Source organism: Miniopterus schreibersii (assembly GCF_964146895.1).
Source record: "Miniopterus schreibersii genome assembly, chromosome: 16".
In the NCBI taxonomy this organism is placed as follows: Eukaryota; Metazoa; Chordata; class Mammalia; order Chiroptera; family Miniopteridae; genus Miniopterus; species Miniopterus schreibersii.
In genome coordinates, this window is record NC_138116.1 from 18,192,403 (window position 1) to 18,218,214 (window position 25,812).

A 25,812-nucleotide genomic window follows, 5' to 3' on the forward strand; every position below is an offset into this window, starting at 1 on the left:
GCCAGGAGCACTACTGGGCACAGAGCCTGCATGCATTTGGATGAGGGCTGGGAGGGAACACAGGCAGATAAAAACAGTTTAATTTGTTGGGGCCACTGATTGTGGGTGATTTTTTTCCCATTTAGAATTCTAATGTTTCTATAATGTTTTTTGTGTAATAAAAAAAAAATTGGCTTAAAAAAGCCCCCACAGGGAAAAGAAGGGGGAGCAGGGAGAGAAAGATAGAAGGGAGATCTGGTATTCTCCCAGAAGGGGGGTCTGAATAAGAGAAATTCAGAAGCGACACACTGGCAAACACTTCCAGTTTGGTCTTCTACCTGGGTGGCCCCAGAGGTTGCATCCCCTTTGCTCTCTGACTTGAGTGATCAGATGGGCAGAATAATTGCCAAAGTTAGGGAGACAGTATGTTAGCTGAGGCTAAAGGTAGGGTTAAGAGTGATCCTCAGATTGGAATCATTTGGAAAAATGGATCATGTTTGCTATTGACAAAATTATAATTTTGAGAAATGAGAATACTAGCAAGCTGGCAAAAGTGTGAATACTGAAGGCTGACTGGAGGGTAGTTTGGTATTGCATATCCAAACAAAGGATGTGAGTCTCCTGTCAGCAACCCACTTCTTGGGATTTATCCTAAACATAACAAAATTATCAAGTCAGTGCATAAAAATATTTACATAAGATGTTCATCACAGAGTTCATAAAAATAAAAAATCAAACCCTGTTTCACCAAAAAGGAAACGGTAAACTAAATTTTGGCATAACCATGCAGGGGTACGCTATGAAGCTACACTACAAAAACAGGATATAGCTACAAACTTGACATGAAAGGATGCCCAATACACATTAGCTGGAAAAAGAAGGCTCCAAAGAAAGATGCATGTTATCTCACTTTTGTACGATTGTATATCTAAATATATTCATTTGCATGTAAGGATTTTTGCTAATACATTCACCAGAATCTTAGCAGTGATTAATCTTTGAATGATGGGATTATGACTGTATCAGTCAGTTTAGTCTCAGTTATGCTGCAGTAATAAACAACCCCAAATCTTCTGGTTTACAACAGTGAATGTGAACTTCTCACCCCTGCTGCTCTTGTCTCAATGGTTGACTGCTCCTCTGCCCAGCATCTTAACTCTAGGACCCAGGCTGACGACACGATCTCAATCTGAACAATGCAGGTTTCTATGACAGAGAGAGAAGAGGGCGGACCACCTGCTGGCTCTTATAGTCAGTGTAGGCAAGTCTCTTGGTCCTTCCCACAATCAACAGGGCAGGGATTGATAATCCCCCACATGCCCTCAGGAAGGGGTACTGGAGGAAGGGTGGTAAACATTTGAACAATAATACAACCTACCACACAAGTTATTCATCTTTGTCTTAGGCCATTTGGCTGCTATAACAAAAATACCACAGACTGGGTGGCTTAAACAAAAAACATTTATTTCTCACAGTTTCAGAGGCTGGGAAGTTCAAGAGCACGGTGCCAGTGGATTCTGTGTCTCCTCTCCATGTCCTCACATGAGGTTAGGGAGCTCTCTGAGGTCTTCTTTTAAAAGGGCACTAATCCCATTCATGAGGACTCCATCCTCATGATCTAATCACTGCCAAAGCTCCACCTCCCAATACATCAGCTTGGGGATGAGGTCTCCACATATGAATTCTGGGGGGCACACTCAGTCGATAGCAATTTTATTATTCAAATCCTTTTCTTTGTAGAATGCAGTTCTGTCCCAGGAACTGGATGGTCTCATGGAGATGGGACACATGGGTTCTCACTGTTCAAGTCTCTTCAGGAGAGAAAACACAGACTCTGAGTCTGAGCTACCCAGCACCAGGCTGAGATGGCAGCTTCAAGCCTGAGGCATAGGGGCCAGAAAGAGGTCAGGATTTTGCCTAATTTAAGAGACAGGTCAGTGGACCTGGACCCACAGTAAGTATAATATAATGATGTAACAGAAAGTTCTGGATGCCCAGAAGTATTATGCCAGTTCTGCTGCTTACTACTTATATCACCTGAGTCAAGTTAGAGAGCCTCTTTGAATGTGAAATGGAAATTATAGCTGCCCTGCCTACTTCACCCTACTTGATGGGAGTTGGGTGGCTCAACCGTAGGGCTCTAAAATTGTTAGTGCTCTTGTACGAGGAAGGTTTGGTCTTTCAAGCTGTAACCACACACTCACACATATTACATTTCCTCATCTCCTCTCATCACCAAAGTAGCTTGTTAACCCCTTTTAATTGTGTTTGTGTGCTTTTCAGTAGGGCAGGTGAAAAATGACAATTGAAGCCTCAATGTGGAGCCTTCCACGGCTCATCCACCCTTTGATGGATGAGCCATGGAAGGCCTGGATGCAGAGGGAAGTAGCTGTGTCCCCCTCATTCCTCCTGACCCCAGTCTCTCAGGATGGAAGGCAGGAGATGACAGGGCTTCCCAAACTGGCCTGATCATTAGAGCCCTTTAGGAAGCATTTAAAAACTAGATTTCTGGGCTCCGCCTCCAGGAGATTCTGATTCACCTGGGGAGGGTGGGACCAGGCTGAGTCACAGAATCTGATCCCTGCCACCTCCACCTGGCCCTGGCTCCTGTCCAGGCTATCTGCACAGGCCTAGTGAACAGGGAGGGCCTGAGTGTCTCAGGTGGCATGAGCCCTGGCCGCTGGGAGAAACCTAAGCAGGCCCAGGTTATCTGATGGAGCACCTGCTCCAGCCCCGTGCTCACTTCTTGAATATCAAGATTAGGGGAAGGCTTGGGAAGAGGCTCCCCTGGGCAGCACAGGTCACCCTGCAAGCTGCCCAGGGCCAGTGGCGGTAGTAAGAAAAATGTATTCCCCCTTTCTGCTCCCAGCCCCTCAGAGTCCGGGAGGGTCTTCCACAGTCCTCCTGCACATCCTTACTGATAACCCTGAAACTTATCTCTTTACACATCTATCAACACGGTGGTGAGTTCCTCAAGGGCTCGGACAGGTCTTATTCCTCTCTGTGTGCCCAGCACAGTGCCTGGCACACCAGTGGCGCTTGCTGAATATTTCATGAATAAACGAGAGGTAGTAACACTTACCACATTACCACAGGGTCACGGAAGGACTGATATTCACACCCACTAGGCACACGGGAAATGCACGTGCTCACCTCTGAGGGGTGGGGAACCCCATCCTTAGTCACCCAGCTAGAGGCTGAGCTGAGCACGCCCTGATTTGCAGCGGTACTAAATTACTTTTGGCATCGCAGTACCCTTTGATATGAAAAGTTATGAAGTCTTTTCACAGGAAAATGCCTTTATCACTCACACACATACACACACCCTGAATACAATTTCTAGGTTAAGAGTATCAGCTGTTCAAAAAGGGAAAGCTCTTTTCATATGGATGAATGCCAGTTAATGAATGCAGATGGAATGATAGAGTCAGAAACTAACATTTTGCAACCCTCAATCTAATCATTGATTTAGGCAGGTATCACTGCTGGATGCTAAAATCACTGGGTAAATAACTGTTAGGGAACAAGAAGAAATCTCAGCTTAGACTAAGCCTCTAGCCCCCAAGTCAGGATTGCACGCTCCACAAAGGAGCCCAGACAAAGGAGAGGACCACCATCAGGACAGACTCCAGAGGATCTTATTAGGTTACTTAAATAAGACCAGGTGACCATTTCTGCAAGTAACAGGCCAGGGGAAAATCAGCAGGCTCTGGGTCTTTTCTGAATTCTTCTTCCCTCCCGTTTGCCTGCTTTCCCTGCCCCCACCTTCACTCTCTTAAGGGAAAGGTTGCAGAGAGAGGGGGCTGCGGAAGAAAATTCAGGAAGATCTGTGAGGCTCCTGACACCCCAAACATATCCTGGTTGCCAAGAGACACGGGGCAAGGCTTGCTCTGACCTTTCCTTCTGTTCTCAGAGTCCAGCAGACAGCTGTTCTGGATTCACATATGGTCTGCCAGCATACTTCAGTCCCTCCTATGTCCTGTTCTATATTGTAGGGGCTGGAAGCTTGAGAGCGGGATTCCTCAGAATCTCTGGCCAGCCAGGATTTGCTTTAGAGAGTGAGAGGCACTCCTGGAAAGCACTACTCCTTTTCTGGCAGTGGTGGGCGCACTTGATGCCAGTTCCCAGACCAGAAAAGTCCTCCCACCCACCTCACTGTAGGTGGTCCCCTGGAGATGCCAGGGCCAGGTAATGACCAGAGCTGAGATGGCACCTGCTAGGGGAGATGCCTGTAGCATCAGCCCAGCTCCAAGCCCACCTGGGATACTGTCCTGGAATGCAGGGACATCTGTCACCCTCCTGGCACACAGGAGGGGTTTTTCTGCTGCCAGGCCTCCTGGAGTCGAGGTAAAAGGGTCAGCAATAGTGAGTCCAGCACAGCCAAACCTTCCCAGGAACACCGAAGACCCCTAGAAAACCAAGAGGCCTGGATGTCACTGCCTCATCTTACCAATTTCAATGCCCACTGTCTACCAGTGCCACCGGCATCCACAGGCCCCTCCTCAGTCTTTCTCTACTTTCCCAGGTGTGTGATCTGTAGTCAGGGCTCCCTGGGATTTCTAACCACCTCTCCCCAACCCCCAAATACCTGTGATCCAGCAGCAACAGGCCCTGCTCCAGCAGCGTGTTCACCTCCTCACTTGCTCCAAACACGTCCCACAGGGTCAGCTGGGGCTCAAACTGCTGCCAGTGCTGCGGAGAACCAAGGGTCAGAGATGCAGGAACCACAGGGTAGTAACCGATGGGGCTACTCTGGGCCACATGCCTGGGGGTGTGGTAAAGGGTGAGGGAGGGTACAGTCCAGCACAGGGATCTCAGCCAAATGACTCTCGTGCACACTAGGCCCAGGCCAATGGGCCAGCAGGGATGTGGGGACCTTCACTCCTCTGCGTTTAAGCCAAAACTCAGCTCCCAGCCAAGCCAGGTCTCCCTCGGTTCCTCCCCAGCCCCCCCCCTGCTCAGGGAATGGCCAGGGCTTTATAGCACTGCCTTCATCCAGAGCAGCTCTGAGTCTGACTGATCACCTACTGCACTTCCTATCCGAGCTTTCAGCGCTGCTTAAAAACATTTGAAAACGCTTAATCTAGTCTATTCCCCCACACAGCTGAGAAAACTGAAGTTCAGAGAGGTGAAAGGATGTGTACCCAAGGTTGCAGCAGAAGGGGACTGGAGCCTGGGTCTCTGCAGCCCTTGGTCTAGGGTTCTCACCACTGCGCCACACCGCCCACTGCTTCTGCCCATCAGGCCTTGGCTGGACTAAAGTCCAACCTCCAGCTGCAGCCCCAGAGGAATGGGAAGGTGTGTGTGTGTGTGTGTGTGTGTATGAAATGATTTCGCATGGCTTAGGAGGAAGCAGTGTGCCAGAGCCTCTTGACCCCCTACCTGGTGAGTGATCCCCACGTCTGTGCGTAGCCCCATTGCCAAAACTTCCTCCAGCCTGAAAGGAAAACCATTAAGAGGTCTTGGAGAGGAGACTTGTGCTTCTCCCAGTCTTCAAACCCCATGCTGGGATGTGGGAATGGGGGGCTTATGAGGATCATGCAGTATGGGGCAGGGCAAGGCAAGGAATAAAAAAGTGCACATGGAGGTGGTTCTGGGGGTGCAGGCAAACCCCGGGGGAAAGCCCTGTGCTCTCCAATACTCACAGTTCCAGATCACCCAGGATGAAGCGCTTCCGGGTGCTGTGGCCAAACAGCATCACCTCCCTCATCCAGTTGTCAGGCTCCAGGGTCTGGATCCGAGCCTCCCGAGCAAGGCCCCCAGCCCCCTGGGGTATAAAGCGCCCATGGGCCCCTGACAACATCAACAACCACACCCTTTAATATCAGCTAACACTGTGTGCCTGCCAGATGTTAAGCCAGTGGTTCTCAAAGTGTGGTCACTGTACCAACAGCACCTAATATGCTACAAACCTAAATTTTTGGGCCCTACTCCCACCCTGAACAATCAGCAGTTCTGGAAGTGAGGCCCAGTTATCTGGGTTTTAACAAGCCTCTGTGTAATTCCGATGTGTGCTAAAGGCTGTAAACCACAGTGCCAGGCACTGTCAAGCACCTCAAAAGTACACACACAACGGCATCTTTTTTTCCCCCCTGCACTTTACATATGAGGAAACAGAGGCTTGGGTAGGTTAATAAGTGGCCCAAGATCACGCAGCCATGACATTCCACTCCTGAGTCATCCTTCTATGGTTCACAGGGGACTCACCAGGTCCAACCCCAATATACTGACCACATTGCCAGTAAGTCCAATTGTGGGTACTAAGCGCCCCCTGTGGGGAGAGAGGGAGTAGTCAGAACAGGGCACAGCTGGCAGCCCTGTTCCTGCTCAGGTAAGGGGCGCCTTGTTAGAATGTCCCTCCCCTCAGGCCTCAGAGCACCCAGCAGAGACCCTTCTCCCCACAGGGCCACTTTCCCAGGCCACACCTCAGCCTGCCTACTCCCACCTTCAGCCATAAGCCCCAGGACTTACGTTCCGAGCAAAGTTGGAGACCTCATACTGGCGGAAGCCAGCCTCCTGAAGGACTGCCCGTCCCTCCTGGTACATCTCAGCAGCAAGCTCAGGGTCTGGGGCAGGAAGGGCACCCTGCTGCACCTGGGTGAAGAGGGCAGTGCCCCTCTCCAGGGTCAGCTGGTAGAGGGAGATGTGATCATCACAGTGGAGCAGCAGTTCCTCCAGCTGCCTGAGCCACGGCCTCACCTGCTGTGCCGGCAGCCCCAGCATCAGGTCCACAGATACGCGCCCAGGGAATAGGCACTGGGCCTCTGCCAGTGTCCGCAGAGCATCACTGGCTGAGTGTGTCCGCCCCAGCAGCTGGAGCTCAGTGTCATCCAGGGACTGGGGAGAGAGGGTCCAGTGTAAGCGCACAGGCCAGCTCAGAGGGAAACAAAGGCACCTGACTGACCTTACTGTAGACAGACAGAGGTGAAAATATAGAACATGACAGGCAAGTAGAAAGCAGATGGTCAAGCCAATACCAAGGGTATATCATTTACTGAAGGGTCACTATGTTCCCAGCATTTTTATGCAATGTCTAATTTATCCTTATAACCCTCCAACATCCGCTCCATTTACAGATGAGAAAACTAAAGTTGAGATGTTATGTAACTTACCCAAGGTCATACAGTGGTAAAGTCAGACCTGGAATTTAGGACTGTCTGGCCCCAAAGCCAAGAGTCTTAATTTTACTTTTGATTTTGAAATATTTCAAACTTATAGAAAAGTTGAAAAAAAATTCAATGAACACCTTCATTTAGATTCACCAGCTAACATTTTGCCACATTTGCTTTGTCTCTATATAAATATACACACATATTATTACATCGAATCATTTGAGAGTATGTTACAGACCAGCGCTGTCCAAAAGAACTTTCTGCAATGATGGAAATGTTCTATAGCTGCACAGTCCAATACAGTAGGCATTAACTGCATGTGCCTATTTAAATTTTAAGATAATTTAAAATATTTCAATATGTTTTTATTGATTGAGAGAGAGGAAGGAAGAGGGAGAGGGAGGTAGAAACATCAATGATGAGAGAGAGTCATTGGCTGCCTCCTGCATGCCCCCTACTGGGGATCGAGCCCACAAGACTGTGAATTAAACCAGTGACTTCCTGGTGCATGGGAGGACGCTTAACCAACTGAGCCACACCGGCCGGGCTTAGTAGAATATGGTAGCCACTGGCCATATGCTAGTGAGCATTTGCAAGCTGGTTATTTAAATTTAATTAACTTAAATACTGTACCCTTTTACCCCTAAATCGTTAAGTGTGTACTTCCTAACAACAAGGACATTCTCTTATATAACCACAAGCCAATTACAGAGTTCAGGAAATGTGACATTGATATAATGCCATTATCTAATACATAGTCATATTCAAATTTGGCCAACTGTCCCAATAATGTCTACTGTAGTAATTTCCTCTTCCCACGCCACTCCAGGACCCAATCAGGGGTCACACATTGCACTCAGCTGTCATTGTCTCTTTAGTCTCCTTTAGTCTAGATCCTTCTTATGTCTTTCATGATACTGACATTTTTGAAGAGTATAGGCCAGTTGTTTTTCAAAATATCTCTTAATGAAGAAATTCTAGAGATCTTCTGTATATAACTGTCCTTACAGTTAACAGATTTTAAGTGTATACTGTATACTAAAAATTTAAGAGGTTAGACCAACCTCATGTTATCTGTTCTTACCACACATATAAAAAGTCACTTAATTTAGGTTTTCCTGCGGTTTCCTCATAATTATAGTCAAGATATGTATGCATTTGGGGCCAGATGATCTCAGAAATGATGTGTCCCTTTCAATACATCCCATGAGGACAAGGCTCTGACCCCAAACTCTATGGTAAGTGGTAAATGTATTAGAAATGGGGAAAGCAATACTGGGTATGAAAACACGAGGGGTCAACCTGAGAGAAATATTTTTCTCCCTACTTAAAAATCTTCAATGGTTCCCCTGTAAACCACGAGGCAAAACCCAAATTCTCTAGTACGGTGCTGAAGGCTTCCTCCTCTCCAGCCTCTCCAGTCACAATGAATGACTCAACGCTCCCCCAAAACATGCAAGGCTTTTCCATATCCTGTGTCTTTTCCTCCCACACCCTCTTCCCCGGTGAACTCCTCCGCCTTATTCCAACATCACCTGTCCGGGAGGGTTCAATGATTTCATCAGACTGAGATGCCCTTCAGTCCGTGCTCTGAAAGCCTTTTGCAGAGACCCCCTTTACCATGCTGCAACGATCTGACCACCCGTTTGTCTCCTCCTGTGTCTCCAATCATGTAGCAGATCTTTTCTGAGCATCTACTATGTGCCAGACACTACAGAAGTAGACAATTATATAGTTACAAAAGTGTCACCATATATTTTTCAGTACCTACCAGGCCCTGGCACCCAGAAGGCGCTCAAAAAATGTTTGCCCAGTAAACAAATCTGCCCAGAGGAGAGACAGCACTGAAGGGCTGGGTGCCCCAGGATGGGGTGGATAAGGTTGGTTACCTGGAGGCCAATGGACAACCTGTTGACTCCTGCTGCCCCAAATGCTGCCAGCCTGGAGGCAGGGGCAGAAGTGGGGTTGGCCTCCAGTGTGACTTCGGAGTCCGCGGGCAGGTGAGTTGCCTGGGCCACTGCCTCCAGGACAGCAGCCACAGTGTGGGGACTGGCCAGACTGGGTGTGCCCCCACCGAAGAACACAGACTCCACCCTGGGTGAAGAAGATAAAGAAGGTGAGACCTGAGGGAGCCCTCCGGGATGCCCGCAGCGCCTGTCCTGTCCACTCCAAGCCCCGCCTCCGGCCCCAGGACCCACCGCTGCACCCCGCTTAGTCGCAGCAGCGTCTGAGCCTCAGTCACCAGGCAGCTCCGCACCGCAGCCTCCTCCACGCCTCGGGGGATGTACTTATTGAAGTTGCAGTAACTGCAGCGTTTCTCGCAGTAGGGCCACTGGGGGGAAGGGGTGTTTGGAAGGGGCGAGAGAGAACTCAGGGCTGCCCTGGCCACTTCCAGGGTTCGGTCCCACACACCCCCATCCCTATTCCAGGTCTGTCAACAGTGGCTACGCCATCTGCGCCACAAAACTCCCCACGGCAGGTCGGACTGGGATTATGATGCCCACTTCAATGAGACAAAACTGAGGTTCAGAAGGGAGACCACACCGTCAAGGGTCACCTAGCTGGTGAGCACCAGGGACTTCAGGATCCGGGACTCAGGCATTTCCCAGCCAGGGCACCGGCTCCCTCCCAAAACCTCGCCTGGGGGCGGGGAAGGTCGGCCGGTGGGCTCACGACTGACGGGTCGCCAGAGGGGTTCCCGCCCGCGCCCCGCCTCTCGAGCTCGGCCCCTCCTTCCCACTCACGTGGACATAGAGCGCGGCGCGCCGGCTCCAGGTCGCAGGACTCGGCGATCTCCCCGCGTCCTCCACGAGGCGGCGCCTCTGGGCCACTTTGGCCGCTGAGGCCAAGGCCCGGGCCCCGGCCCGGCCCCGGGGAAGCGTCATGGTGCTCACTGCGGCCGGGCGGGCGGTGGCCTGGTGCACGGGGCGGGACGCGAGCCCGAGACGCGCCCGGGGCGCACGGTGTAAGCGGAGCCGAACCGGTTGGGCCGCCCCGGCGGAAGGAAGAGGGGCTGCGTGACCGAGCGCCGCGCCCGGCGACGCGCCGGGAGGACCCGGGCCTCGGGTCTGCGGCGCCACCTGCCGGGCACATAGGCGCTCACCGCAGTCACCGGGCTGCCTTTGCCTGGCGGCGGGGAGAAGGCCGTGGGCTGGGCTCCCCGGCTTAGGCACTCTGTCGGGGGCGAGTTCCCTGACCCACCCAGGAATTCTTCGTTCGTTCAGTGAGTTCCTTAACATTTTATGTGCCTGGCAGAGAGCTGGGCGCTGGGCACATAAGATGCATGAGACCAGGTCCCAGTACAGATGCACGACAGGAGAAGCAAACCAACAAGAGACAGCAGGCAACAGATGTTAACTCAGCACCTGCGGGATACCGGGCAGGTCTGCTCTGAGCTGTGGGGCGATCTCTTACAAGGGCTGTGGAGTCAGGATGGGAGGAGAGGACATTTGGGCTGGACTTTGAAAGAGCAGAAAAATCCCAGGGGAAACCGCTAGGCCAGGAGAATAGGCTGTCATCTCCTGGGGTCCAACACCCCCCCCCCCCAATCTGCTGGGAGGAGAGTCAGGGATGGTATTTGTGAGAGTTCAGGTGAAGGGCTCGGAAAGCAGGCTCCTGAACTGTCCCAGGAAGTGGAAAGATCATGGGCTTTGGAGTCAGACAAGTAGATTCTAATTCCAGCTGTGTGGCCTGGGGCAAGACACTGAACTGCCCTGAGTTTCCATTTCATCATTTGTGAAATGGGACTAATGTCTACTTGATGGGGTTGTTGGGAAGATTTTAAGAAAGCACCTAGCATAGTGCGTGGCAGCCAGAGCATCCTAAACGTATGTTCATTTTCTAAAAGGAGGAGGCCACTGCTGCTGGGAGCAGACAGACAAGGGGATAAAGATTACAAACAGGAAGGACTTCTTATTTCTTGGGTCAAGAAATACACACGCACGCACACACATACAAGTTGGGTTGTTTGGGGGGAGGGAGATGTGGGATGATAGCTAAAGGGTATGGAGTTTCTTTTTAAGGAGATGCAAATGTTCAAAATTGACTGTGATGATGGTGGTGCATATCTGTGAACATACTAAAAACCAATGAATCATATACTTTAAATGGGTGTGCCCGGCCGGGCGTGGCTCAGCGGTTGAGCATCAACCTAGGATCCAGGCGATCAGGGTTTGATTCCCGGTCAGGGCACATGCCCGGGTTGTGGGCTCGATCCCCAGTGGGGGGCGTGCAGGAGGCAGCCGATCAATGACTCATCATTGATGTTTCTATCTCTCTATTCCTCTCCTTTCCTCTCTTTGAAATCATTAAAGATATATTTTAAAAAAATAAAAATAAAAAAAATAAATGGGTGAAGTGGATGGTACGTGAATTATATCTTAATGAAGCTGTTATTAAAAAAGAATACTTCTTGCTGGACTAATCTGGTGGCAATATGGAAAAGAAATGAGTATAGTCTTTAAAATCCTCACTGAATCCCTTTGGTATCTCAAGGGATTGAATGAAGATTAAATTAAGTAGACAATGCACACCAAAGTGCTTAGCACCATCGTTGATAAGCAATAGGTCTGAAAGTGCTAGTTTCCCTTTGGTTTCTTCCCTCTCCGTCCCACAGTAGCCGCCAAGGGACCACACCAGCAAGACATCAACCAAAGAAAACAGAGAAGCTCTTTATGTCAAATCACTAAGACTGACGAGGGGGATGTGGGGGAAGGGCAGGGAGGGCCTGGGAGGACCTCCCTCCCCTTTATTCACAGGTTGAGATGCCGTTCCATCTGCTCGCGAAGTTTGAATTTCTGGACCTGGAGGAAAGAGAAATGAGTGAGAGCCAGGCTTGTGGCCACTGCCAGCTTGGGTGACCAACCATCTTGGTTTGCTGAGACTGAGGAGTTTCTCAGGCTAAAGCCAGGAAACTTTGGGGCAAACCAGGATGCGTTTGACTAGTTGGTCATCCTACTGCCAGACTCTTACCCATCCCTGAGGGAGGCAGAGTTGGGGCCACCTGGCCTTCTGCACCTGGGCCCCAGGCTATCCTGTCCCTCCCTCACCTTCCCCACCTTACACACCTTTCCTGAGATGGTGAGGGGGTAGTTGGTGACAAACACGACGTATCGGGGAATCTTGAAGTGGGAGATCTGCAGACCAGAGGGAGATAAAGCATGAGGCTGTGTGGGGGTCATAGGGTTGCGGGAGGGGGACAGTGGGCTGAGTGGTTGGCAGGGAGAAGGGAGTTGAAGAACAGAGCACCATCAGCTAGGGGTGCATTGAGGCTCCCACCTTCCCTTTGCAGAAAGCCTTGATCTCCTCTGGCGTGGTCTCCTCCCCGTTCTTCAGCCGAATGCAGGCGCAGACTTCCTCCCCCATCCGGTCGTCCTTCACTCCCACCACCTTCCAGAGTCACAGACAGAGATCAGACATCCCCATCTGTGTTTCCTACTCTTGGGGCTCACCTGGGCTCTCCTGGACTGGGTGCCTCACCTGTACTTCCTGCACCTTTGGGTGTGTGTGAAAGAAGTCCTCAAGCTCTGCGGGGTAGATGTTCTCGCCGCCCCGGATAATCATGTCCTTGGAGCGGCCCACGATTTTGCAGAAGCCCTGCTCATCCATGCTGGCAATGTCTCTGTAAGGAAAGGCCAGAAATGGCCTCTTGCCTCTGCCCCAACCAGCTGGCTTACTCATTCACCAAACATTTACTGACCACCTACTATGTGTCTTGCTTTGCTCTAGACTCTGGAGGATACAGCATGAACAAGACATTCCCTGGAGGAGGCAGATAAAAAACAAACCAATACCTAAACACATTCTTTCTCTCGACATATCTATACATATGCTTTTCATAGCCAGCTTCTTTCTATTTTATTTTTATTTATTGATTTGAGAGAGAGTGATTTGTTGTCCTACCTATTCATGTATTCATTGATTGGTTCTTGTATGTGCCTGACCAGGGATTGAACCTGCAACCTTGGCACATCAGGACGATGCTCTAACCAACTGAGCTACCCATCCAGGGCTTGGCATCTTTTCTGTCATTCAAGTCCCAGCTCAAACATTTCCCAGTTAAAGGCCTTCTCTGACTGAGTAGGATCCTGCTCATCTTGCTTCCCACTGGTGTGCCAGTGTCTAGAATAGAGATGGCACATGGCAGGTGAATGAGGAAAATTTGTCGCATTAACAAATGAGTGACTAAATCTTGGCTCCAATTTCACAGACCCTGCTGCAGTGCACTGTGCTGGGCACTCTCATCAGTACCACATTGGATCCTTCCAGGAGCCCTATGTACTGACTGTGATCATCCCCATTTACACACTGTGGCCATCGGGTCTGTGAAGGGGCCACACTGACACACATATTCTCCCTCTTCTAGTTTAATGTTCCCAGCTCAGCCTCAGGAGCCCCAGCTTCCCCTCAGCAACCAAACCCTCTGCTCCGCTCCGCCCTCTTACCCTGTCCGATACCACTTGTCCTGTCCAATTACTTCCTTAGTCTTCTGGGGCTCGCCCCAGTAGCCCAGCATGACGCAGTACCCTCGGATCCACAGCTCTCCTGGTGTGTTCAGCTCTGTCATGGTCCCCAGCTCCACGTTTATGATCTGGGCCTAGAACAGGGCAGCTTCAGGTGGGGGCCTCCCACCCTCTCACTTCAGGATGGGGGGCTCAGGAATGGGTGGGAGCTTTGCCTTTCCTCCCCCCAATAATGAAGCCTCTGGCTCTGCCCAATCCGATCCAGAGAAGGGAAAGAAAGGCCAGAGTGGATCCATCACCAATCAGACACCTGAGCTGGGCAACAAGAACAGGTGAGGGCCGGGCCAGGGGTGCTGAGGAAACGGAGTGGACAGGAGCTGCCACAGAGAAGGAGGCCTATGGAGGGCCAGGCAGGCTGAAGAACTATAAACTGCAGAAGAAAAGGGAGTGTTCTCTTACTTCCCATTAAGCAGCAAATAGAGAAGCCAAAGAGGGTGGTGTGGCCAGGCCATGTGAACCGGAGAGGCGACAGAGAGGTGGAGTCTGAAAGCCTAGCGGAGAAATGGGCCGAAGCCAATGTGAAAGGAAAACTTAGCCTCTGCGTGCCTCAGTGTCCACCTCTGTGAAATGGGGAGAACTATGCTGGCCCTGTCTACCTCACAGGTGGGCATTCCACCAAGTGGCAGTGAGGTTGTGGGATGCATGGGAAGGGGCTAATGTTATTGCACACTCACTCCAGGGAGGAGGGCAGGAAAGATTCACACCAGGACGGCGGTTGACTCTAGGGGAAAGCAGCTGCTGGGGCACCCTGGCAGTGACCTCAGAGGCGCAAAGGCACAAGGGGGCAAGGGAAACCAGGTGTGGACTGGCATAAAGCACCAGTGATAGAGCAGAAAAGGAGTCACAGTTGGGAATTTGAGAGTGAGAGATGATCTGGGTCAGCCCTGAGGTGCAAGGGACCCCCAAAGGGACAGGCAGCTTGGGAAATTCAGTGTTTACACCAAGCGAAAAGAGGAACTTTGTTGAAGTGAGGGTAGGGGGGCTATGGGAGAGAAAGAGCTGCGTAGGAAAAATTTCTGTGCTCTGGCTCCTCTTTGAGGCTGTCCTGGCTGCCCCAAAACAGACAGTGGGGCTTGGCAAAAACACACCTCAGACAGGAAGGGAGGCTGTGGAGAAGTTCAGCTGGCAGCTGCTCATGGCCGCTGCTCAGCTCTTCCTCTCAGGTCTTGGCCCACAGAGAAAGCCCCTTCTGTGGGGAAGATGAGGAGTCTCTGTAGGAGGTGGGGTCTGGGGTTCCTGGTCTGGGGCTCACCTCTGTGTGAGGCAGGATTCTGCCCACACTTTGGGCCTTCTGCTCCACGGTGTCCTCGGGAAAGTTCATGAAGGTCACAGGGCTGTTCTCTGTGGTTCCATAAGCAACCTAGAGGGCCCAGAAAGGATATTTGGAGGGAGCTGGGGAAATGCAGATGGATGGGGTGAGCTACCCTGAGGGAATGGAAGGAACTCAGGGGAATGTGGAGGGCAGCTGAATAGTGGGGGGAGAGGCACAGTTGGTAGAGGTCAGGGGTCAGGAGGCAGAGGCACTGGGACATTGAGCTGACTAATCAACTAACAGCTCCAGATGTGAAATTGAGAGCAGGGAAGCCATTCTATTCTAGCCAGGGTCTCAGTCTGTTTCCCTGGAGCAGCCACATGCCAGTCTGTGGCTCCTAGCATTACCCATGCCCAGCCTTCTCTCCCCCAGGCTGCCTTAGCTCCACTTCCTGATTTCAGGTCACAGCATCCCCTCCCCCTCCCTTCCAAGCCAAAGGTCCCATAAACTTGATGAGAAAGCCAGCCTGCCTTGGTCCAGCTGGGAGCTGCACATACATCCCCCACCCCCCCATCCTGCCCCATCCACCCAAACCCGGGACAAGTGCCTGGCCTTGGGGTGGGTGCCCCCTAAGCTCTGGAGAGTTTCCTGTGAATTTTATTTCCATCAAAATAAAAATGCAGCCAAAGCAAGGATTTTTAAAAGCCAGTGGCCCCCTCTACCCCCTACCCCCTCCCCCCTCCCCCTCTAGTGGTTGGAACATCCTGAGCAACAGAAAACCAGAAGCCAGTTTTGGAGGAGCCTAAATACCATCAGGGAATGTCCTGGGCCAAGTATGACCCTCATCTAGAGGCAACTGGGTGAAAGGGGCTTGCATGAGGGGCAGCCCCCATACCTGGGCACTGGGTGAGGGGAGGGCTAGCCACTTTGTATTCTATGTCCTTTCCAGTCAGCAAAGACACCAGACCTTTGTCCTCCATGCCCCCCCACCCCCAATTTCCTGTGTTAGCTGCATAGCTCAGGCACAGCTGGAGTATGGTGAGACCTGGGGTCCAGTTCCATCCCCCTTCCCCCAACACAGACAACATTCCCTTCCAGGAAGCCTAAAGCTGAGACCCTGACTGCCCACCCTCCCCTTTCCACAGGAATCCAAACACTATGGCTGGCAAGTGGACACAGAGGCCTGTTTGGCTGGGGCAGGACTGTCCACAGAACCTGAGCTGTCCAGGGCTGGTCCCTTGTAGCCAGGACCTGGGCCCCCTCACCCACCGGGCCCCCCCAGTCCTGAGGCCACTGCCCAGGTGTGGCCTCTGCCAAGTACATCTTGGCGCCACTCTGGCCACCACCCTGGAGATGGGAATGAGGGGATGGGATATTTTAAGGAGATTAAAAAGGGGGTGGGGTGGGGTGGGACTATGCTTGTTCAGTTGCCCTGACTCCCTGCCTGTGGTCTTCAGGTGTGTTTTCGAGTCCTATTGGTCACTCCCCCCTCCTTTCCTCACCCCCCCCCCCCCATTCACACACACTTTTCTGGTTAGTCTTCAGCCATAGAAAAAAGGGGAGAGTGGATGCAGGGAAAACTCCCAAGCTTCAGGCCGGTAGAGAGGTGGCCGAGGCAAGTCCAAGGGTGGGGAAGGAGCGCCCGGCTCCCCGGGGCTGGCTGCGAGTGCAGCCAGAAGGGGGAGCCCGACGCCAGCGCGGCCCGCACGCTCCGCCGGCGCCGCACAAGAGCCCCATTAAAGCGCCGCGGCTGGCCGACCGCGGCGAGACTCGCGTCCGGCTGTCCGGCCCCGCTTCCTCCCTCCCCGGGTCCAGGGCACCCGGCCCAGCGCGTATGGGGGGGCGGCCTGGAGGCTCGAACTTGAGCAAATAAATACGTTCACGGACCGCCTCCATCCCTGCGGTGTAATCACAGGGCTCTAAACACCCCCGCCCACCCCAAACAAAGCCGGGGGAGAGGAGCTAGAGGGTCTGGAGAGAAGCTGGACCTGAGAGCAGGGGACAGGGCTGAGGACCACGGCCCCAGTCCCGCAAGGTCGCAGCTGGGGGAGGGGCCGCCCCCTCCCAGTGCAGGGCGGGGGCGCATCCCGGGCGGGAGGGAGTTAAGCCCGGTGGCCTCGATGCTCCACGTAGGAGCTGGCTCCAGCCGTCGGTTGTGGTCAGGGCCACCGTATAAATAGGGCGGGAGACCGAGAGCCCAGGACTTCCCACCGCGCGTGCCCCGCCGCCGTCGTCGCGGCCGCCCCAGCCCGGCCCCAGGCGCCCCGCCATGGCCTGCCCGGTCCTCTTGCTCAGCCTCGGCCTCCTGGCCGGCCTGCTGCCGGCGCTGGCCGCCTGCCCCCAGAACTGCCACTGCCACGGAGACCTGCAGCACGTCATCTGCGACAAGGTGGGACTGCAGAAGATCCCCAAGGTATCGGAGAAGACCAAACTACTCAACCTACAGCGCAACAACTTCCCGGTGCTGGCTGCCAACTCCTTTCGGTCCATGCCCAACCTGGTGTCGCTGCACCTGCAGCACTGCCAGATCCGCGAGGTGGCCGCGGGCGCCTTCAGGGGCCTCAAGCAGCTCATCTACCTGTACCTGTCCCACAACGACATCCGCGTGCTGCGCGCTGGCGCCTTCGACGACCTGACCGAGCTCACCTACCTCTACCTGGACCACAACAAAGTGACAGAGCTGCCCCGGGGGCTGCTGTCCCCGCTGGTCAACCTCTTCATCCTGCAGCTCAACAACAACAAGATCCGCGAGCTGCGGGCCGGCGCCTTCCAAGGCGCCAAGGACCTGCGCTGGCTCTACCTGTCAGAAAACGCCATCAGCTCCCTGCAGCCCGGAGCCCTGGACGACGTGGAGAACCTCGCCAAGTTCCACCTGGACAGGAACCAGTTGTCCAGCTACCCCTCGGCTGCACTGAGCAAGCTGCGGGTAGTGGAGGAGCTGAAGCTGTCCCACAACCCCCTGAAGAGCATCCCTGACAATGCGTTCCAGTCTTTCGGCAGGTACCTGGAGACCCTCTGGCTGGACAACACCAACCTGGAGAAGGTGAGCTCCTGGCCGCAGAGCTCTGCCCTGGCTCCTTATTTTCTGCCTGGAGGCCAGGATCCAGGGCCACAGCTGGGCACCACTCCCTCTCCCTTAAAATTGCCTCTGTCCCTCTGGCTATCTCCAAGGTAAGGAGCTCTGTCCCTCATCTTGTCACATCCCCACCCTGCCCTGCAGCCCCTGTCCCTAGTCTCAGCCACTGCCCTCCTAGCATTTCTACTTATAAATGGAGCAGGGCTGTCCTGGCCCCACCAATGGCCCCTAGGAAGCATGTCCAGTGCTCCCACACCCCCCACTGTGGGCAGCAGCCACCTCTTCCTGTTGGGCCTTCTGCCCCTCCTCTACTGTTTTTCCCGTCTCCAGTAAACCTACCACCCCATAAAGGAAGGTTTGTTTATTGAGGAGACTTCCAGAGGAGCTGGGTGAATCAGGCCCACAAAGAGACCCTGTTCCTGGAAGGGGGTGTGCATGTGTGCTGTGGGGGGGCGGGGGGGCTGGGGAGTGAGGCGGGAGCAAATACCTGAGGAAGACCTCCTCCACGCACCCTAGAGGCCCTGGTGGATGCCCCCGCCCCTAGTCCACATACATATTCCACTGCATTCTCAGGTCCGTTTCAATGGAATGGGGACCAGGGACCAGAGGCTCCCCCAGATTGTAGGCATGGCACCCAAGAGCTCTGTGAAGGGCAAAGGCAAGGACCACACACCATTGTCAACCTTTGGCACAGGTCCCCAGGTGTCTCCCTACAGGGAAGACTAGATGCGTTTCACTGTCCCCTCCCCACCCCAGTCACCAGACAGACCCATCTCCTGGCTGCAACCTCATTGAATCCTTCCTCCCTTGTGATGCTCAACACCTGGCCAGGTAGAGCTACCTTGGGTCCAAGTGGAATCCCTTTTGGGGTCTGGAAACATTGCTCTGGCACAGGGGTTTCGGCCAGGTTTGGGCAGGCACCAGGGCAAGGTAAGGGAGACAGTCATCAGCACAGCCTGCTTACCAGAGAACGTCACACCCCTCTCTGGCCACAGGCATGGACATAAGGACAGAAACAAACCTGGAAGGCAGCCAACCTTTGTCTGCAGGGATGGAGCCTGCTCTTCTTCAGCCTGGCCCCTACCCAGCTGAAGTCAGAGTCCCCTGTGCCCCCCTCCCCCAGTGCCAGAGCAGCTTTTCAGTGGGCAGCAGAGCAGGGGGAGCAGGGACTGACTTGGGGCAGGGGAGGCCAGGCAGGATCTGTGACGCCTGGGCCAAGATGTGGGCACCAATAGAACGTTTCCTCTGGAGCTGTCCAACCTGGCCAAAGGCTCCACCAAGGAGGCTCCACAAATAGTTTCTGGCAGGCAGTGAGGGAACAGTGAGGACAGAGCTGGGGGAAGTCCCAGGACCCTAGGACTGTGGAGAGCCTGGGCCTACTGCCCACCCCACCAAACACTGACCAGCTTCACCATGTGCCAGCTTGGGCCGCTGGGGCCAAACTCTGGCTGCCTCCCCAGTGGCAGTGTTTGTGCAGGGAATGTGGTGCCAGGGGCAGAGGAGCTAGGTGTGGTCCTACAGCTACTGTTTACTCCCTAGTGTGACCCTGGGCAAGGGACTTAACTTTTCCCTCCCATCTGCATATTGAAATTAATACCAGCTATCTCAAAAGGTGGTTGTTTGTATTAAATCATCAGAGACAACTTGGTCACATTGTGACACTCCTCAAGGTGCTACTGCTTATGTCCAGGGAAGGACCTTGTCCCTCTGGGGCCATAGAGCTGGGAGAGGCTGGACACTGGGGCTGGGGTGCTCACTAGTGCCCACTTTGCTCCCCAGTTCTCCGATGGTGCCTTCGTGGGTGTGACCACGCTGAAAAACGTCCATCTGGAGAACAACCGCCTGACCCAGCTGCCCTCCAACTTCCCCTTTGACAACCTGGAGTCCCTCACTCTCACCAACAACCCCTGGAAGTGTACCTGCCAGCTCCGGGGCCTCCGGAGGTGAGAGCACCCCCAAGCCACCCCCAGAGCTTACCCGCCCTCATGAGGTGCAATGGAGATACACTGGCTCTGCACTAAGACATCCTGGGCATATGGCCTGGATCTGCTACTTGATAGGTGGGAGTTCTTCAAGCCCTGCATTTGTGAAATGAAGATGACAGTTCCCAGACTTTCCTGGAGCCAAGTGATTCCTGGCCCCACACCTCACAGTCCCCACCCCCAGCATTGCCACATTTCTTTCCCACCCCACCCAGAATTTTGCTGTCTCTCCAGGTGGCTAGAAGCCAAGACTTCCCGCCCTGATGCCACTTGTGCCTCGCCTGCCAAGTTTAGGGGCCAGCACATCCGTGACACGGACGCCTTCCGCAGCTGCAAGTTCCCCACTAAGAGGTCCAAGAAAGCTGGTCGCCATTAAACAGGTGGGGACAGGGCAGGGCTAGTGAGGAGAGTGTCCCAGGGCACTCCCTCCCCAAAGAGGGGAGTGCAGGGAGTGGAGGGGAACTGGGGCTCCCTTCTAAAGGGATAAGGGATACCATCCAAGGCTCCCACCATTCTCTCCAAGCATCATCTGGGTGACTGGAGTCCTGACACCAATCCTTGCCTCACTGCAGGTCCCAGTCCAGCCAGTCCCGGTGACTGGTCTCTGCCTTCTGCTGGAGAAACTACTGACCTCCCCATCTCTGACCCCACCTGCTCCCACAGCCTCTGCTCATGCACAGAGCTGTCCACACCTGGACCTGTCCTGGCAGGGGGACTCAGGCCTCCAGCATGAACCCAGCTCCACCTCTCTACCTGACAGTGAGGGCTCCATCACACCTGGCCCCTCTGCCGTGGCTCCTCTCAAAGAAGCTGTTGCCAAGACCCTCAAATCCTTCAGAACCAGAACTGGGTGGTCATCAGGATGGCCACCCTTCCAGAATCTTCCCTCCGTCTGCTCCCCTTTCCCTTCCATTTAGAAACAAACATCAGATCCTTGCCCCACCCCTTGTTTCCAGAAAGGGTCTTAAGCCCACACTCCAACTCTACCAGCCCCTGCCTGCCAGGACGCTCCAGCAGGATACCGGTGCTTTGCCAAATATCCCCCATGCTGCATTTCTTCCCCAGATTTCTATAAGTATAAATTTATGTATGTATAATATTTACTTCCTGTTGTTCCCTATCTCCATGACTCGCCAGCTGCTGATGAGGTCAGATTGCATTTTCTCACATCTGCTTTCTGGAAGGAGGGTGGGCTGAGAGGGTCTACCCTGGAGATCTGGGCTCATGCCCACTCCCAGGCTGGCCTGCCTCTCGCACACAGCCTCAGCCCCAGCCACCACTCACCACAAGCTCCTTTGCGTTCAGCTTGCTGACGATGGCTCGGATCAGCTCCGGGGGTGCAGGGGACCCAGCAATCACACCTGAATCAGAGAGAGGGCTGGCACGGCTCTCCCTTTCTCCAGGCCCAGAGGAACCCCTTCGCCTGCAGCTCTTTCTAGGGAACATCCCCTCATCTTCCCTGCCCCTGGACCTGTTCCTACACTTGGCAGCTGGCCTTGGGCTGGTACCCAGGGTGGCTAGGAATCTGCCTCCCTTCCACCCATGTTTCTTCAGTGACCTTTTTGCCCCCTCCATGAAGGACTGGTTGTACCTCTAGCTCACCCAGGCTAATCCTGGCCTGACCACCCTTGGCCCCATCCCACCTCCACGCATGGATGAGATGTCGTAACTGGAGAAGTCTGGCTGGTTCAGAATGTCCACAAACATTGTGGGGGTGCCATACAGGAAGGAGCCTCTGTATAGGGGGGAGAGCATCTCAAAATCAGGCTTGGATGTGGAAGGGAACTCCCTCTTCTCACCCACCCACCTTGAGCCCGTAGTAAGGGCCAAGGATACAACTGTGGGAAAGAGGCAGGAGAAGCTCTTTGGAGGCAGGCGCCAGTGCTCTCCTGCGGTCCCCCACTGCCCAGTCTCCATCTCTCCTGGCTGGAGGGGGGAGACATCCTGGAGGGGGATCAGGGCCCAGGCATGAGGAATAGGAGGGTCTCATGAGCCAGCAGGTAGGTAGCTGCCCACTGATGCCCACCTCTCTTTGCTGATGGCCTCCAGCGCCTTCTTGCCATCAAAAATCGGGGAGGACAGGATGAGGGTGACACCGTGCATCATGCTCACCATTGTGCCCCCCACAGAACCCAGGCAGTGGTACAGGGGGGTGGGCAGGATCACCCGTGACTCCTCTGGTGTCTGGAGATGGAGGCAGGAGGCTAGGTCTGTCCTGGAGCCAGGAGCCCCAGAAGCTAGTTCCTCTAGCCAGCAGGGAGAGCCCAGGGAGACCCCCACCCATGCAGGGTGCCGGCAAGCCTGCGCCAGCGCCCCCTCACCTTCAGGTGCAGTCTCAAGCGCTCCCCTATGATGTTGGCGTTGTTGACAATGTTGTAGTGGGAAAGGGTGGCTCCCTTGGGGCTGCCTGTCGTCCCCTGAGAAGACACACAGGTGACACTTGGCCTCTTCTGTCTCCCCATCTCCTCATGCCCTATATAGAAGAGCACTGGACTGGGAGTCAGGAGACTGGGACTGTTGCCTCAGACCCGTTCATTCATTCAATACACGTTCACAAAAGTTTATCACGTGCCTTCATGGCGCCAGGTGTTAGGATCCAGAAATGTGGAATCTAAGGTCTCTGTTCTCCATGCCACTCATAAAGCGGCTCTGAGAACTCTGTGACCTAGCAGCAGATTCTGCTTCTGGGCCTCAACTTCCCCATCTGCTAAATGAGGGGGCAGGCTCCACCAGCTCTGACCTGCGGTGGCACAGTGCATCTGCCACTGTGCTGGGGAGAAGAGAGCCAGGGGAAGGGGACATGTGGCAAGGACACTAGTTGCTGACGTCTTCTAGGTCAGAGAGGACCGCTAGGGCGAGCCCCAGGAGAAGGGTGTCTGCACTCCTGACCTTAGTTGCGTCCTCAGTCTCGGGGAAGGGTCACAGGGACAGGCAGGGGTTAGCATGCCAGCCTGGGCGTGTGTCCTAAAGACCTCTGCCTTACCGAGGTAAACTGGATATTGACTGGGTCATGGCAGGACAGGAACTGCTGGGCGTATCGGAGCTCAGCCAGATGCTGCTCTTTGCTTCCAGCTGCCATCACATCATCCAGGAACATTGTCCCTGGCAGAGGGGTGTCCACTGAGATGACTGTGGTCAGATCTGGGAGCCTGAGGGTAGGGAGCATGAAGAGAGTCAGGGGCTGAGGGAGGGCCCACAGACAACAGCCTCCTCCCTGGGCATGGGTAGGGGGCAAGGGGGCCAGGATGCCACATAACACACCCTTCCCAACCCGGGACATCCCCACCTATGACTCCTCAAGGCCCCCGGCTGGGCCTTCTCCAACTCTGGGCAGATGTGCTTCAGGATGCTGTAGTACTGCTGGGTCTTGAATTGCTTGGGGAACACGAGGGCTGTGCAGCCCACCTGTGGGAGGGAGTCCCCTCCCCAGTCAGCAGAAAGCCCCACACTGGAATGTAGTGGAGTCCACTCTAAAAGCTGTTCTCTCTCTCACACGTGCACCGCTGCCCTGACACACACGTGCACCATGCCCCAGCACATACCAACTCACTCACACACCACTGCCACGACACACGCGTGCACCACGCCCCAGCACACACACGAGCTTTGTATCTGCCCAGCTCCCTCCTCCTCCCACCCACTCACAGCCTAAGGAAGGACAGACTGCAGGTAGCACCCACCTGCGCACACCCAGCCCACCCCATCAGCCCTCTGTGACAACTGGAAGTCCCCTGTTCCAGGCACCCGCCCAGCCCCGGCCCCAGGAACGGATCCTACCTTCTTGAGGGCATACTCCAGTTCCATAGCCTGGTAGGCTGGATTCATAGATACCTGGTGGAGACAGCAAGGGTATGTCAGTGTCCTGGGCATACCCCGTCCCTCTCGTTACCCCTTCACCCTCAGTAGGCACAGAAACATGGTGTAGACAGAGGTAGCACCCTGCCCCTCGGGTTCCCCTTGGTAGCTTCAGGAGAAAGCAACCCAAATACCCATACAGGCCCTTGTTTGGTTCTGAGACCAAGAGGCCAGCGGGCTTGCGATGAATGATGTCCCCCTGCATACCCAGCTGTGCCAGGTCAGCCCCTCCTCACCAGAATGATGCCCGCCTGGGCTGTGGCCAGCTGCATGAGCACCCACGCATAGGAGTTGGGTCCCCACATGCCCAGCCGGTCACCCTTGCGAAGGCCAATACTCAGGAGCCCAGAAGCAGCTTTGTCCACCTGGTGTAAACAGATAGGGCACAAAGGGTAAGGTGTGGGCAAGCAGGAAGGGGTTCTGACTCCTGCCTCAGCCCTCGGCCCAGGGGTTCACATCAGAGTCACCTAGGAACAAGGCTTTAGTGGATCTGGAGTGAGGCATGGAATACACAGAGTTACTAAGTGCCCCCAGCGTAACTGACGCAGGAGGCATCTGGGCCACCTCTGCCTCAGTCCTGTCCCCATCTCCTAACGTCCCCTGGGGTTCTCTGGCAGCCCCAACACTCTGCCCCACGGTCAGGTGCCGCCCTTGTGGTTCCACCCAGCCAGGAAAGCCTGGGGGCTAGCACCTTCCCACGTTCAGGGTTTAAGGTCATGACCCACCTCTTCCTTGAGCTGGGCAAAGGTCATCCTGATGTTTTCATGGACCACAATCAAGGCCACTCGGTCCGGGAACCTCTGTGCTGTGGCATCCAGGCAATGTCCCACGGTCTTGTTGATCAGACGAAATTTGGTGTAGCCCTGGACGTAGCTAAGGCCTCCGATAGGCAGGGGGGCAGTGCGATCTTCGTCTCCGGAACTGTGGGGAGAGGTGCCATGGGCTCCACTGCTCCAGGACAGGCCTCCCTGGCACACCCAGCTGGGAGGTAGGCTGCTTCCAAAGTGGTAGGGACCACTGCAGAAACGGTCAGATCTGCCCCATCCCCAGGAACCATCGCCCCTGAGCTTAGGGGCTGCTTCACCCTTGGGAGACCCAAACCAGAATCTGACTTCCTGTCCTTAGTCAGAGAGAAGGGTCTTTTTCCCATCCTACTCTCCAGTCTCCACTCAGTGCCAGCAGCCTGGAGCCTTGGTGCAAAAACACTGGGAAAGGAAACTGAGGCAAATCACATTGCTTTGGCTAAGCAGAGAGGTTGCCTGAGAGGGCTAAGAACAAAGGCCTCATCCCAGACACGACACCCTGATAAAAAAGCCCCTGGGCATTTGTCAAAATCCACAGAATAGTCCAACACAAGGAGTAAACCTTAATGTAAACTATAGACTCTAGTCCATAATTGTGTATCCATGTCGGTGCACTAATTGTAACAAATGCACTACACTAATGCAAGATGTTAATAACAGGGGAAACTGTCTGGGGTGGGGTGAGTATATGGAATTCTAGTTGGACCTGATCAGTTATTGTGTAACTCTAAAACTGTACTTTAAAAATCCAGTCTATTGCCCTGAGCAGTGGGTAGGGCATTGGCCCATACACCGAAGGGTCGCAGGTTCGATTCCCAGTCAAGACCACATACCTGGGTAGCAGGTTCCATCCCCAGCCCCAATCGGGGGGTGTGGGAAGGCAACCAATCAATGTCTCTCTCGCGTCGATGTTTCTCTCTCTCTCTCTCTCTTTCTCTCTCCCCCCTCCCTCTCTGCCTTCTACTCTCTCTAAAAAATCAATGGAAAAAATAACCTTGGGTGAGGGTTAACAGCAAAATAATAAGTCTATTAATTATTAAAGAAACAAAACCGAAAAAGGTCTCCAGAAGTCCAAGTATCACATGCTTAGGCCAGTGTGCTCGCTTGCCCACCCTGGGTGACAGCAGCTGGGCTCCCACCCAGGCCTAGTAGGAGCGTAACAGTCCCCGTCAGAGGGCATGCTCCAGGTTCCAGCCTTCCAGGCCACCACTGGGTGGTGTGGGCCCCGAGGC

General features: G+C 54.0%; 3 protein-coding genes across 8 annotated transcripts in view; 1 reads left to right on the forward strand and 2 right to left on the reverse strand.

Annotated features, from left to right (window-relative positions):
• Positions 1-1,422: 1,422 nt before the first annotated feature.
• On the reverse strand, positions 1,423-10,157 carry RSAD1 (radical S-adenosyl methionine domain containing 1). Of its 4 annotated transcripts, none has more exons than XM_081160930.1 (10): positions 9,836-10,079; positions 9,290-9,423; positions 8,981-9,185; positions 6,679-6,816; positions 6,451-6,573; positions 6,187-6,250; positions 5,625-5,772; positions 5,362-5,416; positions 4,568-4,671; positions 1,423-4,388 (listed from the first exon to the last, which is right to left on the reverse strand). In XM_081160930.1, exons 1-10 carry the CDS (start codon positions 9,974-9,976, stop codon positions 4,271-4,273), a joined length of 1,230 nt encoding a protein of 409 aa, XP_081017056.1. In that variant the 5' UTR covers positions 9,977-10,079; the 3' UTR covers positions 1,423-4,270. The 4 variants fall into 4 exon arrangements, with proteins under 4 accessions (XP_081017056.1, XP_081017057.1, XP_081017054.1 ...); XM_081160931.1 differs by having other exon boundaries at positions 1,423-1,790; positions 4,238-4,388; positions 6,451-6,816; positions 9,836-10,016; XM_081160928.1 differs by having other exon boundaries at positions 6,451-6,816; positions 9,836-10,157.
• Positions 10,158-11,741: 1,584 nt separating this feature from the next.
• ACSF2 (acyl-CoA synthetase family member 2) overlaps positions 11,742-25,812 on the reverse strand; it is a 29,437-nt gene continuing 15,366 nt past the window's right edge. For all 3 annotated transcript variants that reach the window (XM_081161219.1, XM_081161221.1, XM_081161220.1), the window contains exons 2-16: positions 24,503-24,698; positions 24,014-24,142; positions 23,700-23,753; positions 23,209-23,327; positions 22,906-23,071; positions 22,244-22,339; positions 21,949-22,106; positions 21,566-21,657; positions 21,207-21,283; positions 14,865-14,972; positions 13,535-13,686; positions 12,570-12,711; positions 12,369-12,479; positions 12,158-12,226; positions 11,742-11,893 (exon numbers count right to left, since the gene is read on the reverse strand). In XM_081161219.1, the coding sequence (XP_081017345.1) occupies positions 11,843-11,893; positions 12,158-12,226; positions 12,369-12,479; positions 12,570-12,711; positions 13,535-13,686; positions 14,865-14,972; positions 21,207-21,283; positions 21,566-21,657; positions 21,949-22,106; positions 22,244-22,339; positions 22,906-23,071; positions 23,209-23,327; positions 23,700-23,753; positions 24,014-24,142; positions 24,503-24,698 (1,720 nt within the window). In that variant the 3' untranslated portion in view covers positions 11,742-11,842. The remainder of the gene's footprint in view (positions 11,894-12,157; positions 12,227-12,368; positions 12,480-12,569; positions 12,712-13,534; positions 13,687-14,864; positions 14,973-21,206; positions 21,284-21,565; positions 21,658-21,948; positions 22,107-22,243; positions 22,340-22,905; positions 23,072-23,208; positions 23,328-23,699; positions 23,754-24,013; positions 24,143-24,502; positions 24,699-25,812) is intronic.
• CHAD (chondroadherin) lies at positions 16,815-21,023 on the forward strand. The gene is made up of 4 exons (XM_081161222.1): positions 16,815-17,907; positions 19,720-19,883; positions 20,157-20,302; positions 20,495-21,023. Exons 1-3 carry the CDS (start codon positions 17,134-17,136, stop codon positions 20,296-20,298), a joined length of 1,080 nt encoding a protein of 359 aa, XP_081017348.1. The 5' UTR covers positions 16,815-17,133; the 3' UTR covers positions 20,299-20,302; positions 20,495-21,023.

Excerpts from the sequence above, each read along its gene's own strand:
- RSAD1 (XM_081160928.1), bottom strand. The coding sequence starts at position 9,976 with ATGACGCTTCCCCGGGGCCGGGCCGGGGCCCGGGCCTTGGCCTCAGCG. Across the intron at positions 6,251-6,450 it reads TCTCCAACTTTGCTCGGAAC|GGGGCGCTTAGTACCCACAA; the intron begins GTAAGTCCTGGG and ends CTCTCCCCACAG. Across the intron at positions 4,672-5,361 it reads ACGTGGGGATCACTCACCAG|CACTGGCAGCAGTTTGAGCC; the intron begins GTAGGGGGTCAA and ends GGTTCTCCGCAG.
- CHAD (XM_081161222.1), top strand. The coding sequence starts at position 17,134 with ATGGCCTGCCCGGTCCTCTTGCTCAGCCTCGGCCTCCTGGCCGGCCTG. Across the intron at positions 17,908-19,719 it reads ACAACACCAACCTGGAGAAG|TTCTCCGATGGTGCCTTCGT; the intron begins GTGAGCTCCTGG and ends TTTGCTCCCCAG. Across the intron at positions 19,884-20,156 it reads CAGCTCCGGGGCCTCCGGAG|GTGGCTAGAAGCCAAGACTT; the intron begins GTGAGAGCACCC and ends CTGTCTCTCCAG.